At 34.8% G+C, this 15,284-nt stretch overlaps 1 protein-coding gene across 1 annotated transcript in view; it reads right to left on the bottom strand.

Annotated features, from left to right (window-relative positions):
• Window positions 1–14,027, bottom strand: part of LOC135209822 (irregular chiasm C-roughest protein-like) — a 36,240-nt gene extending 22,213 nt beyond the window's left edge. Inside the window, exon 1 of the mRNA XM_064242594.1 lies at window positions 13,708–14,027. Coding sequence (XP_064098664.1) covers window positions 13,708–13,774 — 67 coding nt within the window. The 5' untranslated portion in view covers window positions 13,775–14,027. The remainder of the gene's footprint in view (window positions 1–13,707) is intronic.
• Between the last annotated feature and the right edge of the window lie 1,257 nt (window positions 14,028–15,284).

Raw genomic sequence — 15,284 nt, 5'->3', positions numbered from 1 at the left:
CTATTAACGTAAAGGGGGGGGGATACAGCACTTGGCGCTGTAGTGGGTATTACAATCGTATGTAAAATATGTAACTCTTCAATCATGACAGCTCCTTTAACAGATCTTACGAAGAAGGGCGTAGATTTATTATGGTCCGAAAAAGCATCAACAGGCGTTCGATATCTTAAAAGCTGAATAATGCAGCTTACCTAACTTAAAATCCTTGATTTAAATAAGGAATTTTTTTTTTATTGTAACAGACGCCTCAGACCAAGGGGTACGATGGATACTACTTCAGCAATATGATAAACAGTTCTTTCCTATAGCTTTTTTAATTCACGTAAACTAAAGGCCCCTCTGAAAGTAAATATGCAGTAATAAGCAAGGAAGGGCTAGGTATCTTTAACTCACTAGTCATTTTAAGTTCATAATCTATGGCTATCCTAATAAAGTCCTTACTGAACATGAGTCCTTTACCGAGTTTTTCAAAGGCTTTAATCACAGTCCAAAAGGAACTCGGTGACAAATGATCATTCAGGTCTTTGGAGCCAAGATAAGATATCTACCTGGGAAAGCAAATATCATAGCTGACGCATTATCCCGCAATCCCGCACCATACAGCAAGAACCATTAATTGGACTAAAATGATATAGACACATCCGTTGCCTATTGTTTAAAACCGTATCTAAACAAGAAAATTCTCCTTAACCCAAGAGATCGCGAGCATTGCATATCTGGGTTGGAGCGCAGAACTGTTACAAACTGAACAAAGCAAGTGTCAACAGCGATAAGCAAAACAATAAACACCAAACAATAAACACTTCGAAACGGAAACAGGTCAGTGGCTAGGCAAAAACAATAAACACTTCGATCAGAAACCCTAAAGCAAAAGTATATTTTATAGTATGTGTATCAGAATAATGTATCAAATGTATAATTATATGTAGGTCTGTGACGAGGAAAACCCGCCAAGAACACAGCAGATGACTAACGACCAGTTGGTAGTAATAATCTCTTTCATACCAATCGTCATAAACTGGTTGCATTCCGTCATCCAGGGTTCCCTACATGTCACAGAAAGCCAAATACCTATTTTTACTGGCCTACAATGCTTACAGATATAAAAAGCACATAACTGATTGTAACACGTGTCATGAAAACAAGGGACACACTAAGACACCTGTCAGTTAAGGGCCTATCCTGTGCCAAATCAATCCTTGAAAGAATATACGTAGAAATTAATTTTAACAGAATTACGAGTCTGACAGAGGGAATAAACACTTCTTAGTGTTAATAGTTCCTTGACACGTCATATAGAATTAATAGCACTAAAAACAAACACCGCAATTGAGTGCGTTAGGAATATTATGAGTGCTAAATCAGTAAACATGGAATTCAACACATGATAATCTGACTCGGGTGGTGTAAATCAATAATAATCTCCATAACACGTGTGTGAATTCCTTTCCATTAGAAAACCAATAATATATTTTATCACCCAGAGTCAATCGTTTGTAGAATAACTGATAATTAAATAGGAAGTGTCAATGTCTTACGAGTTACAACTCGTGATATTGGATCCGACTGGAATTATAGCGGTTCTCGCGGTTTTAAATACCTTGATCATTTATATCTTGTATCTATAGAATTGATTGCCGCAAGTAGCCTTATACGGTACGCCGCTAGAACACTTCCACATATTCAAGCCAACCATTAATTATCAAATATATAAAAAAATAAAAAAATATAAAATAAATAAATACAAAAAAAAAATAAAAAAAAATAATATGGATACAAGTGGAGTCCATATAATACACTCCGTAAGAAGACGAAAGGGTTACAAATTATAATAAAAAAGGAATCACGATAAAATCGATAAGCAAGACGTAACCATAGATTAATTAAATATCCAAATATATATGCGTAAAGATTTGAACTCTAACTTAACGCTTTAGTAATGACAAATAAGCTAAAAGTTCAACACATATCCAAAACCTACTGACATATTGTCTGTTCCGGTGATTTATATTCGTAGTCAATGAAAAAAAATAATAATAATAAATAAATAAATAATAAAAAAATAAAATTAGAATAAAAGAGATTTTAAAGTCAGGAAGTCTAGAAGTGAAAATGTTATCTATGGAATAATCCTATATGAATCTTATACAGGGCTAATAATATATATAGAATTTGTATGGAACTTTTTTCATTAGTTTGAATAAGGAATATTTAATTTAACATAAGTTACAATTATGCAGATTTCCAACATGAAACTAATATATTTGTTCCAATTTTGGTACTGTTTTTTTTTTCAGACATTCTTCTCATGTGGGTCGAGTATTAAAAAAACAAAAATAAAATTTATCCTAAAGTCGTATTTATTACAGCAAGTAACGTAACTCTAGCTGGCTGAGAGCAATCTCCTGCCAAGTGACGACGTCATCATTGCCGTATCAGCATTTGTTCCTTTTAACCTCAATAATCTGCTTACACAGGCTTCATCTGTGTGTCGTCTCTGGTTGCAAAAAAAAGCAAGAATTGACCCTGGAGAAAGGAATGCTTAGCCCGAACTTCTCATGGGCAAGGCAGACGTTAGGTACAGGTGTCTATCGGTATGCGCAATGCAACTTGCAATCATTTATTTAAAAATTAATAAACAAAATAAGGAAATAGAATTTCTATAACATCAAAATGAATTAATTTTTTCTGAACCTCATAGACATTTAGAAGTATCACGATATGGATATGGATTATTTACTTGCAACATTAGCTTATTACAATCCAGGTAAATCACATTCATGGGAAATGTCACATTTTCTTGAAAAACCCAAAGTTTATTTAGAAATTAGTTACATAGGGTTTTTTTCGTTGCATCTCCTCCTATATAATAAAGTTTTTAAAATTAACCTCAGAGGATGCGCGCGAGAAAATTGAACATGAAACTTTTGTTAGGGGGGCACATAGGATCAGATTTTATCACAACTTAATTTCAGTTAGCATAGAGAAATACAGAATCATGATTAATATCTCTTTGACTCTTATGTTGCCTGGCAATCTTACAAATAGCTCCGTTTTCCACTTTTGTCTAGTAACTTACTACCAGTAATATCGAATTTTCTTTGAGATTCGTAATGATATCTATTTATTTTTTATAATTATGGATATTTTTACAAGTCTCATAGACCTAGATAGGTTCACTCATTGTTTTCATGGATAAATAAAAAGTTTGTACGGCTACATCTTTTGAATTCCACAAATATCAGCGAATTCATGTGGGTTAAGTCTGGTCTTAATGGGCATTTCTCCCCCCCTGTATTTGGATGTTCTGAATTTACTCTGCCCTTGTGACAAGTATAATTTCACTTGCAGGCTGATTAATGGAACCTGGTTACAGTATCCTGCAGTACGAGAGTTTCACATCGCAACTTCAAAAAATCGTTCGTCGCAGCGGACGACTACAGTCAAGTAACAACCGCCTACAATGTGAAAGGAATTTCATGGACTTCTTCGACCGAGACACCGTATCTCGTCGTTAATCTCGTTTTAATGCGGAATGCTCCGGCGGCTGTCGGAATCGGACTAAAACCGAAAGGGACATACTTCCGACAATTACAACCCGAAGGATATTCAACTCTATTTGCTGGCGAAGGACTCGTGCTGGGATGATTTATTCATCGCGAACGTAATCGTGTAGCTTAGGATGCAGAGAATAAGTATGAGCGCAATATAGAACGTTGGACCCGCCCAGGCAAATTTTCCCCCCCTTGTTTTAACCCTGTGAAATAGGCCGTTTCATTGGGCTATAGGTGGTTGTCTGGAACTGTGTAATGGACGAAAAGTTGTTCGACGCTAGTTAAAGTGAAGTAGTATAACCTCGGTCATGTATCCTATATATATAAAGTATCAGTATCCTATATAAATGACAGAAATCAGAATCGAAAATATATTTTTTGCGTGTACGCACTAGGAATCTATATATAAATGATCATAAATAACGGAATCGAAATATATCTTTGCGTGTACGCAATAGGAATCTATTTAAAGTGCACATATATTAATCATAATTATATGAATCCATATACATATGTATAAACAAATCAAATAGGTAGCCTATAATCAATCTGTTACCTTTTATCTTACAATATCTGCAGTTATATATGAGTTAGTATATGGATTAATGAATCAGATATATAACATTTAGCATAAAAATCAACGAATCAATCAGCATAAACATTAATAACTTTATCAATTCATATATGAAATTTTTTATCAGTTAAATATGATTTATCATGTTAATCTTCATTCTATGCAATTATCAGAGTACATTAGTATTTTCTGTAGCATATGTATCTTAAGGAGATGAAGTGAAAACTGTATCATTGCTATATCACGTGATCAATATATTTACCAATATCATTGTTTTATATTTTATTACTGAATCAATTTCAATGTACACAATGAATTTTTATTTACTTATATATATATATATTCACATAGTGTCTGTATCACACTCCTATAAGTCAAATGCAAGTCAAGTTTGAGTAATATTCAGTGGTTGGTTTTGGTAGCTGACCGAGCTGATGTAAGTGTTTACATAATAATAATATGGAATGTTAGTCCATATATATAAAAGATTGCTTGCAGGAATGTGATCAGAACTAGAGACGCTAAAGATGATGTATACAATAAGTATGTAGGCTAAGATAACATGCCGTCACCTGTAGTCATTCAATTGTTTTTACTAAACATTAGTCCAAGCTTCCTGCTTGAGACACTACCCCGACCTATATTCAAACGGCCTACGTGATCTGTAGCGTGTCTCATTTGATTGTGTGTTCGTATGTAACTATGTCATTTGTATGTATGTTCATATGTTCGAACTACTGTCTGTTCCTTCATAACTTGTAACAGAGATGGTAGACGGGCAGAACAGAGTTAGCTATCGTCATTAGAAGACCTGTACCTCTTTACCTAAGCTTTATCATGTAGAGGAATAGGATTAGCCCATCATCATTGGCAGAAGCGATCAAGCTATAGTTATTAGAAGACTTGTACAATCATACCTGATCTTCATCATGTAAAAACTTCAGAAGAATATAATCTATTTTTATACTTCGTGTTTTCTACAAGAACCTCCTCACCGAACCATGAGTTTTAACACATCGTCGTAATAACCAACAAGATAATACCGACTTCGTAAGTGATCTACAAACCCCCAGACACTCATTGAAGATGGAAGTGCAATACCAACCGACTTAGCTTAAGATTATCGCAAGTCAAACATTACCTCATAGGGCGCTTATCATACAAGGCACAAGCCCTAATATATATATATATATATATGTGTGTGTGTGTGTGTGTGTGTGTGTGTGTGCGTGTATGAGTGTGTGTGTGTGTGTGTGAATGACTTGATCACGAAATGTGTAAAACGTGATGCTGTGTATAAATAAAGATATTGGCAGGGAGGAAAATGAAAAACGAGAACTGCCTAAAGAGATCTTTCGGTCTTAACGACCCTATTTCGGGAATAACTTGCACCAAAGAGGGAAATATAATTGAAAAGCGCTTTGTTGCGAGTGGTATTCGAAACGCTGTGCTGCCGGGCTTAATATTTCCTTTATAGATAAATATAAATAACGATCTTTCGGTCTTACTGACCCCTTTACAGAGCAAGACTGATCAGAACTAAGAGAAACACAGTACAGGTAAGCATACACAAACAGACATTACAGGATTAAAAGAAGGTCCAATTCGTTTTAAAGAAACGAAAAAACGCCTGTGGGCTATATTAAAGATTTTAAAAGCAGCCACCCACACGTGGTCACAAGTAATTTAGTCGGGAAACAATACATTTGTTTAAGGAACAAAGAGGCCTATACAAACGGACAGTACAAAATTAGTAAAATCCCGAACTCTAGATTAAGGATTTAAAAGTGGCGCGGCCAAACACACTGGTAGAAGGCAAGTTAACCACACCGCTCTTAAATGCTTAATGTAGCCTTCGGGATTTTACTAATTTTGTACTGCCCGTTTGTATATGACTCTTTGTTTTCAAAATGAATTGTTTTCTGGCTAAATTACCTGTGACTACGTGTGGGCGGCTGCTTTTAAATCTTTAATCTAGCCCACGGGGTTTTTTCGTTTCTTTAAAGTGACCTGGATCTTTTGTTAATCCTGTAATGTCCGTTTTTTTTTATATGCTTACCTGCACTGTGTTTCTCTTTGTTCTGAGCAGTCTTGCCTGTAGTGAAGGGTCGGTAAGACCGAAAGGTCTCGACAGTTCTCGTTTCTCATTTTCCTCCCTGGCATTACCTTTATTCAGATATATATAATATATATGTATATATATATATATATATAATATATATATATATATATATATATATATATATATATATATATATATATATCCATATTATATATATATATATATATATATATATATATATATATATATATATATTAGATATATAACACTCGTATAAATATACACATCACACACACACTTTTATGTATGTATGTGTGTATGCAGTATATATAGATATATATATATATATATATATATATATATATATATATATATATATATATATATATATATATATATATATATATATATATATATATATATATATATATATATATATGTGTGTGTGCGCAAATTTCTGTCATATATGTATGTATGTGTGTATGCATGTATATAGGATATATATATATATAGATATATATATATATATATATATATATATATATATATATATATATATATATATATATATATATATATATATATATATGTATATATATATATATATATATATATATATATATATATATATATATATATATATATATATATATATATATATATATATATATATATATATGTATGTATGTATATAGTGTGTGTGTGTGCGTAAATTTCTGTCATATATACCAATGTTGTTTATATTTAGAAATAGAGTGAACTGGACATAAAGCGAAATTAATGGAAATAACTTCTCTTGTTTAATTGTACACCTACCTTTCCCATCATCAGGGCTACATAAATGCAAGATAATATTGTCATGTGAGAAATTCGCACCCTTGCTTTCTAAAAATTCTGTTTTTCGTAAAATTCTGTAACAAAAGTATTTTATTGCTTCAGTAAGCAATGTATGAATATATCTGAAAAGAGTTACACGGAAGATAGCAGGCACTTCGTCAATATGACTACCTGGACTACAAGCAACAACATTATGCAGAAAGTTGTGAGCGTATTTAAAGAAACTTACACAGAGTTGGTCCTCTTGACTGACAGCAAGTGATTAGGATCTGAGAGGTAGGAATGCAACGTTCGATGAGAATCGACAGCTCAGTTATGGATTGCTCTGGTTATCTGCGCCTCTACAGAGCAGTTTGAGGAACCCTTTAAGGATTGATTTCGTAGCGTCAATTTTTGTTTATAGAATGTTATCATTCATTTTTGCGCCAGAAGATTTATTTTCCTCAATCATTGTCAGAGATGAATAAAACGTTGTCTCCTACGCATTAATGTGGCTTCTGCTAAACCATTACAACCGAATTTGGCTTTCAGGGTGCGTACACAACACTACAAATATGTCATCAACACATACCAATGAACTTTTGACACTCAATCTTCTATAACAATTTTGATATGTCAACTTCTCACTAGCAGTCCTTCGGTGCTTCACACGATTATCCAGCATTTGCCTAAGAATCGTTCTACACTCACGGTCGAGCATTGGTTTTCAAACGGTGTTCAACCAGTATGTGAAATAGACTCAATGAGTGCTCACCACGCACCCTGACTCCTGACTGTGACTTCGAAAGAGTCATTCATTTGACTCAAAAACACCAAGCATTCCATTCAGGAATATTCCAGTTTATAATGTAACTCTCGTTCGTGACGAAAGGTACCCATACTGTCTGAAAGAACAACGTTCCCGTTTATCAGATGGTAATCCAGACCATACTGGAGTTGGAGCGAAATGATTCCTTCTGGGAGATGTTCACTGCCATTGATCAAAATCTGCCTTATCGTATTTTATTGTGTATCTAGGTTGTGCTTCACTGGTTCTAGTTCTTAAATGATATGGGTATATCAATTATCCTTCGAACGAATCAAGTTATTCCTTGACTAGAAAGGAGTTTCTTTTCTTTATCTGTAGAACTGAAGTATTAAACAAAGTATAAATCATTGAGAATCAACAACACACCCGGGGGCGGTAAATCAGTTTATAAAAATGTCGTTAAGAATAACAATGAAAAAGAAAGAACACTTCTTTCATTAACAGTTATTCGTGTTCCATTTTCGCTTACTCTGGGAGTAGGCCTACAAACTACTTTATGCGTTGAGTAAAAGATACAGGAATTTTAGGATATGATATTTATGACTTATTTATCAGTATGAAAACGTAAAAAATAAATTATGTGCATTTTAAACTATGGAGTACAATTATTTCTCATAAAATATAGCGTATTTATATTAATTTTAGCGCAGTTTAATTTACGTTATAATGTTTACAGGAATTTTTTTTCAAGCGTCCCGCATAAGCTGGGGGTCGGATCAGGCCTTGTTTGATTTGGTGCTTTGCATCCAGCAAAGAATAATGAGTCATAAATCAATTATTTTCTTTTCATTCATGATAAAATCCTTTTTTTTCCTTAGTCACCAGATAGGGAATTTTCAAATCCGGTTTTGAAGAAAAAAAACCCTCTGCAGGATACGTCCTGTAATCTCCTCTTTTTTTGTTATTATGATCATTCTAAAGACAAAGGCCCTTTCCCCGCTGATATTTTCACATGTATTTGTGTAGCAGTACCATATTTCAGTGTCATAGCAACGAAACGAAAAAAAGAGTATACACAAGAGAAACTAAACTTTCGTTTTCATACAGAGCCTGTCGAAAACCAATATTAATTTCCAAATATACATAAATTTCCGTCCAATGTTTGTTGGGAACACAGCGTATTGGATTCAAGGAAATGTCACATGAGGTAACCGATAACCAATGCTTCATTTTTAATAATATCCAATTCAGGTCTCAATTCCATTCCTTTCAATTCCGTTTATTTACCCATCGCTCATTCTCTCATTTTATCGTTCGGAACAGTTTTAATTCTAAATGATCTTTCAAATACTACTTGAAGCCAGGGTAAAAATGTCATACAAAAGGACAACTACTTTCTCTTAACTATACGGGACAAAATGCCCTGCTTGTATAGATTAGATTTCAAAAGTTTGGCAACCTAAGAAAAAAATATGGCGTTGTTATACAAACGTATTTCACAAAATGTGCGCAGAAGGGGTCCTTGCCTTTTGCATGATTATCATACCAATTGAGGAATCCATTTTATCTCACAAGAGAGAACCACACTGCATATCCTGCACAGTGTTCTTTCTTCAACACCTGCTTGAAAAATTCTCTAACAAGTGATTGAAAAAAGTACACATTTTGCGTCATTGATAAAGAATGTTAGGGAGGCATACATCAAAATTAATATATATACCGGGTGTTTCGAACTTAGAGCCCCCCACCCCCCCCCCCCCCCCCCCTCCTTCCCCATCCACAGAAAAAATGGAAAGTTATGAAGTTTTCTGCTATAGTCTATCTCCAAGTACGTTATCTTAAGTCTCTATCAAGCTATTTTTCATTTTACATTTCTTGTATTTTCAGACTGAGTGATGGAGTTAGATACAGCCATGGCTAACGACTCGGAGGAAATCAGATGGATTGACTGAATCCAGGGCTATAACCTTCAGAGAGGCAAAGGATGCTGGTGCATCCTTCATTTCATGTTCCTGGATAGCTAAATACATTAAGAAAGATGAATCCTTTGTTAAAAGAAACTGGAACAAAAATCCATATGACTGTCATCGCAAAACGAGTGAGAATCTTGGAAGGCCTGAAGTCCTTTCTCAGAAGTCAAAAGACATCATAGCTGAGGCATTGGGTAGATCAAGAAAGTCTTTATATAAATGCAAAAGGGTTAGATTTTCTGAGGGTCTGAGTCACCTTAATCGTGTCCAGGTGTGGAAGTTTTATTTTATTGTTGGGTGTATCTCTGGTTTGGTTTTTGAGGGGATCAGTACAAAATTATGTTTGCTTTGTGAATTGCTTTCTCAATTATATGGTCAAGATACTTTAAAGACGAAAGTTGCTTACGAATTAGTTCAAATTCTTTTTCCAGGAAATCTAGGGAACAAATTCGTAAGGTTCTTAAGAACAGGTTGCTGGCTACACCTATCTTGATAGCAATGTCGTGATAGCTAAAGTAGTGAATGTATGAAAGTGAGGATGTTGGTTTTCTGTATATGGTAAATTTGTATTCTGTCATGTCTCTGATTATTAAAACATCAAGAAAAGGAATTTTGTTGTCTGTTTCCCATTCAATTTAAATTTGATGCTGGGCACTAATGCGTTTAATTTTGAAAGGAATTCATTAAAATTACCTCACCTATTGTCCCAAAATGTTAGAATATCATCTACATATCTCATCCACAGCATGTTTTTGGGTTTTATTGCATTCATTACAAGACCAGAGATACACCCAACAATAAAATAAAAATTCCACACCTGGACACGATTAAGAGGGTCACTCAGACCCTCGGAAAATCTAACCCTTTTGCATTTACTTACCCAAACACCTTAGCCAAATCCCTGATTAACGTCCAACAAAAGACATCTCCCAAGGACACTGGGGTCTATGAGATCCCATACCAGGACTGTGACCAATCTTACGTCGGATTTACAGGAAAATCACTTCCCCAGAGATTAATACAACACAAACGGTCAGTTAGGTATCGACAACAGAATTCAGCTATTTTCAACCATATAAATGAACATAACCATAGAATAAACTGGAATTTGTCACATATAATTTATAGCAGCAACTGCCGGTACAAGAGTCAAATGAAGCAATCGGCCTTAATAAAAGAGAGGCAGGTAATGAACATCTCAAAAGGAGCATAGGTTCAGATGTGATCGACAAGGTTTTCATTCAAACAACGCTTAAGAAGATTAAAGGAAGATTATCAGCGGGGGTGACCTAAATTGGCTTACCTTTGGATGGATCTCTCGGTATAAATACCACCTTTTCTGTAAACTTTTCTCATTTATATACCTGAAGAGAGAGACAGCAGTCTCTGAAATACAGTACTTTTCTCTATATATTTTGGTGTTTTTATGGGCTCCCTTTATTAGATGGAATTCTGTTGTAACAGAACATTTTTACCAGTCATTCATATATATATATATATATATATATATATATATATATATATAATATATATATATATATATATATATATATATATATATATATATTATATATATATATATATATATATATATATATATATATATATAATATATATATATATATATACATATATATATATATATATATATAATAATATATATATATATATATATATATATATATATATATATATATATATATATATATATTTATATATCCTTTCTAGGGTTATGTTTTATCATACCTGATGTCTTGCGGTTCCCAGACATCTGAACTTTGTCGTATGTGGCTCTTACATAAAGCAATGAGTATTACACATACATATATATGTATACATTTCTTAGTGATCTTCATACAACGCACGACCATCCATATGGCGCCTTCCCCTGCATTCATATTCTCCCTAAACTGTTCCACTTGGCCAGCGCTTAAGGATACTTCATAAACGAAGTCAATTATTCAAAATGGTGAACACGGTTCCGTGCTGCTGAACGCAAAATAACAAGTGTGTTATTTTAGGGCCATGGAATGTTTCTGCAACATTCAGAGCGATTATTGATTCCATGTGGATGTTGACTGTTTCATTGCCCTCCCTCGTTTCCCATGCAAGTCCTGTTGCTCTGTTTGCAATGCATTAATGAAGTTCACTTGATTAGGAGCCAAGGTGCAGAGTTGCGAGAACTGCAGTGCGCCTTCAAAAACGCTCCAATTATGAATATATATTGCGCTCTAATGAGACTAGACTTTCAGCACAGCAATGAGACACACTTAAATCGCTTTTTGGGAAAGTTTGCAGAGGAATTCAGGGAATAAATCAATGATAAATTAATTCATAGATGTCAATCAAGTAGTAAATTCATTGAAAATTTTTTCACGGACATATTACCATACGTATAGTTGGTCATTAGATAATGATTATGCGTCCAACTTCATTTTAATGATCTGTGGATTCCTGAAAACTATTTATTTAAGTATAGAGTTCATATGGTGTGCCTTATTCTTCTTAGTAACTTCATCATCGTTTACTACGTTGGAAAGGAAGACAATATCCACATTTTACCCATAAGGGGGTAGCACCTTCAGTCCACCCCTCGTGATGAACTGTGGGCATCTCTGAAAGTGGTACACTGTCTCTTCGGCACCTAGCTGTACCGATATTTTAGACTTTCATTTTACTTCTATTCCTGCTCTCTTCCTCCTGCCTGTGCTGTCCATTCTCTCTGTTATTTCTTAGTGCAACTGAGTTTTCTTTTTTTTAGTTCTACCTTTCGACCCTTGTACTTCAACGCCTTTATTTTCTGCGTCTTTTCATCTTGAGTAGCCAAATGGCTGAAAGTGACCCCATGCTTGGACTGACAGCTTCCATTTCATAAAATCAGTCGGTCAGTTTCCACATCGACCATCAATCCCGACTTCCCATCAACAAAAGACAAAAAATGTGTACATATTGTTCTAGGCATTCGTATTTTGTAGTAGTAAACATACACGGAACCATTCGCAGACAGAAAACTTCAGCAATGGTGCAAAATGGACCTGTGTGTGGTAACTTCTCCGCAAAGCTCGATCTCCTTTGGCTCTCAAAATCTAATCACTTATTATTATTATTATTATTATTATTATTATTATTATTATTATTATTATTATTATTATTATTATTATTATTATTATTATTATTTTGTCCTTAGAGGTCCACAATAATACAAAAAATATTGCGAGTTCGTGAATAATTTAAAAACCCTTTACAAAAAAGCTTTCGAACCCTTCCCTGAAGATGAACCCAGGGAAGGGTTCGAAAGGTTTGTAAAGGGTTTTTTAAATTATACACGCACCCGCAATATTTTTTATTATTTGGGACCTCTTAGATCAATATATATACTCTCGCGATAGAGAGTTTTCCAAACAATTATTATTATTATTATTATTATTATTATTATTATTATTATTATTATTATTATTATTATTATTATTATTATTATTATTATTATTATTATTATTATTATCCATAAGACGAAACCTGTTCGTCCACAGGAGCCACTGACTGGAATTAGAAGCTTCCAAAGAACATGATATTCATTAGGAAGAAATAAGACGAGGTACTAAATTGAAATGCAGACAGAAGAACCCTCACTCATTAAAATAGAACAAGAAATATACTAATAAATAAACAAATAGGTAAAAATGTATGAAAATGCAAGAGAACAGCATCATGGTACTAATGTATTACACCTTTGCTTGAGCTTCTGAAGAAGTTCCAGTTACACGACTTCCTCTGGGAGGATGTTCCAGTCCAACGGTGTCAGGAATCAAGGACCTCTGGAACTGAGAAGTTCGACAGCATGACAAAAAAATGGACAAGAAAAAGCACTACACACTCTCTCTCTCTCTCTCTCTCTCTCTCTCTCTCTCTACAAAGACGTACGGTTTAACATCCAGTCAATGAGAAAAAGTCCAAGAACTTACCACTCACAGTTGAGCGGATCATTGTGAGCAACACGAGAAGCAGCGACAATTCCCGGAGCTCCTCCATCTAGGTCGCTGGAGCCACCATCGTCATTTGATCATCGTCTTCTGCCTCAGAGATGGAGCCACCTTTTACTACTCCTACAGACTCGTTCCGTCACGGGGCATTAGACATCAACATCATCACGTTACAATAGTCATCAACACGTTTGTTATTGTTAATCATTTTCTATTTCTTTTTCTCAATTGCTTTATAGTTTTGTGTATGTTCATTTCTCTTTGGAATGAAGTTCATTTGTTTTTTAGGAGTTATCATTTACACTACTTCATATAGATTCCATTGATATCCTCTTTTCTGTTGAGTTTTTGCGACATTTGATCAGTGGAAGAGTTCGTTTTATTTTTCACACTTTTTATGGGCAATTTTTATGTATTCAATATGAAAAAACAACGTTATTGATTTTGATCTGCAAATTGATCAAAAGAAAGTAACTCCAGAAGAGAGAGAGAGAGAGAGAGAGAGAGAGAGAGAGAGAGAGAGAATTCACAGTTTCCTCCAATCCAAAGCCTTACATGGCCGTAAAGTCGTGATTGTAGAGTGGCATACTGAACGCACAGCAAACACAGGTTGACTGCAAATCAACGACCTATTGGGAGTGTCAGCCAGTGCTTCGGGTGTTCATCCAGCGTTACCGAAAGGTCTTTCTCAGCTTGAGGACTTCACTTGTTTTCAACCTGTCTGTGATACGGATGTCATTAAAGGGTTTCTGACATGTTCTAATGTAGTGCAGACGTGCCCTTGGAAGTGATCCATTCTTAGTACACACGTACACAAACAATATGTGTGTGTGTGTGTGTGTGTGTGTGTGTATGCAAACTCGGAGGTGCCTGTAGATTGGAGTCTCATGCTCCAATTACCAAGACAAATAAGTGGCCAATGGATGGCTGCAAACTTCCAAATAGCAGCGAATGCCTCTTCTGCTGCCAATAACGTCCTTCTGGGAGCAATGCGGATTTCTCATGCGAATGCTGGAAAACAGCGTTGTATATTTCTAGTAATTCTGCGTCGTTAGGAACTGAATAAATGGCCTGGCACACCATTTGCAGTTCTTTACACCGCGCCCATGTTGATTATCAACATAAAATAGATAAAGTTTAATATTTGTAGTGTTCTACATTTTCGGATGGCGGTAATAGGCGCGTTTAATTAGTGGAAGGTGCTTTGTTCGGTATTTATTTTATACGAAAGTGAAAGGGCTTTGTGTTCATAAATATGAACGACAAAGCGTAACATTGTCACGTCTATCTGTGATGTACAGAAAGAGAAAGGGTATCGTTAGTCGTGTTGGCAAATCTGCTGGATGTGTGAAGGAGAGCGGATGATTTTATTGTGATGTTCAGCGCAGCGAAACAAAATGCCATCGGAGTAAAGGTGCAAGATCTGGAAACCCCAGCGTTTGAGACTGAAAGATTGATGAGACCTGGGTTGTCAAGGCAAGAACTCGACGCTTTTTCTGTCAATGCAGCGCATCAGACAGTGAAAAGACCGAGTTGGGGTGGTGTGGTTGGAAAGCAAT

This window comes from Macrobrachium nipponense, chromosome 38 (genome assembly GCF_015104395.2).
Source record: "Macrobrachium nipponense isolate FS-2020 chromosome 38, ASM1510439v2, whole genome shotgun sequence".
In the NCBI taxonomy this organism is placed as follows: Eukaryota; Metazoa; Arthropoda; class Malacostraca; order Decapoda; family Palaemonidae; genus Macrobrachium; species Macrobrachium nipponense.
Note: the sequence above shows the minus strand (reverse complement) of the source record. Positions and strands in the feature narration are given on the sequence as shown.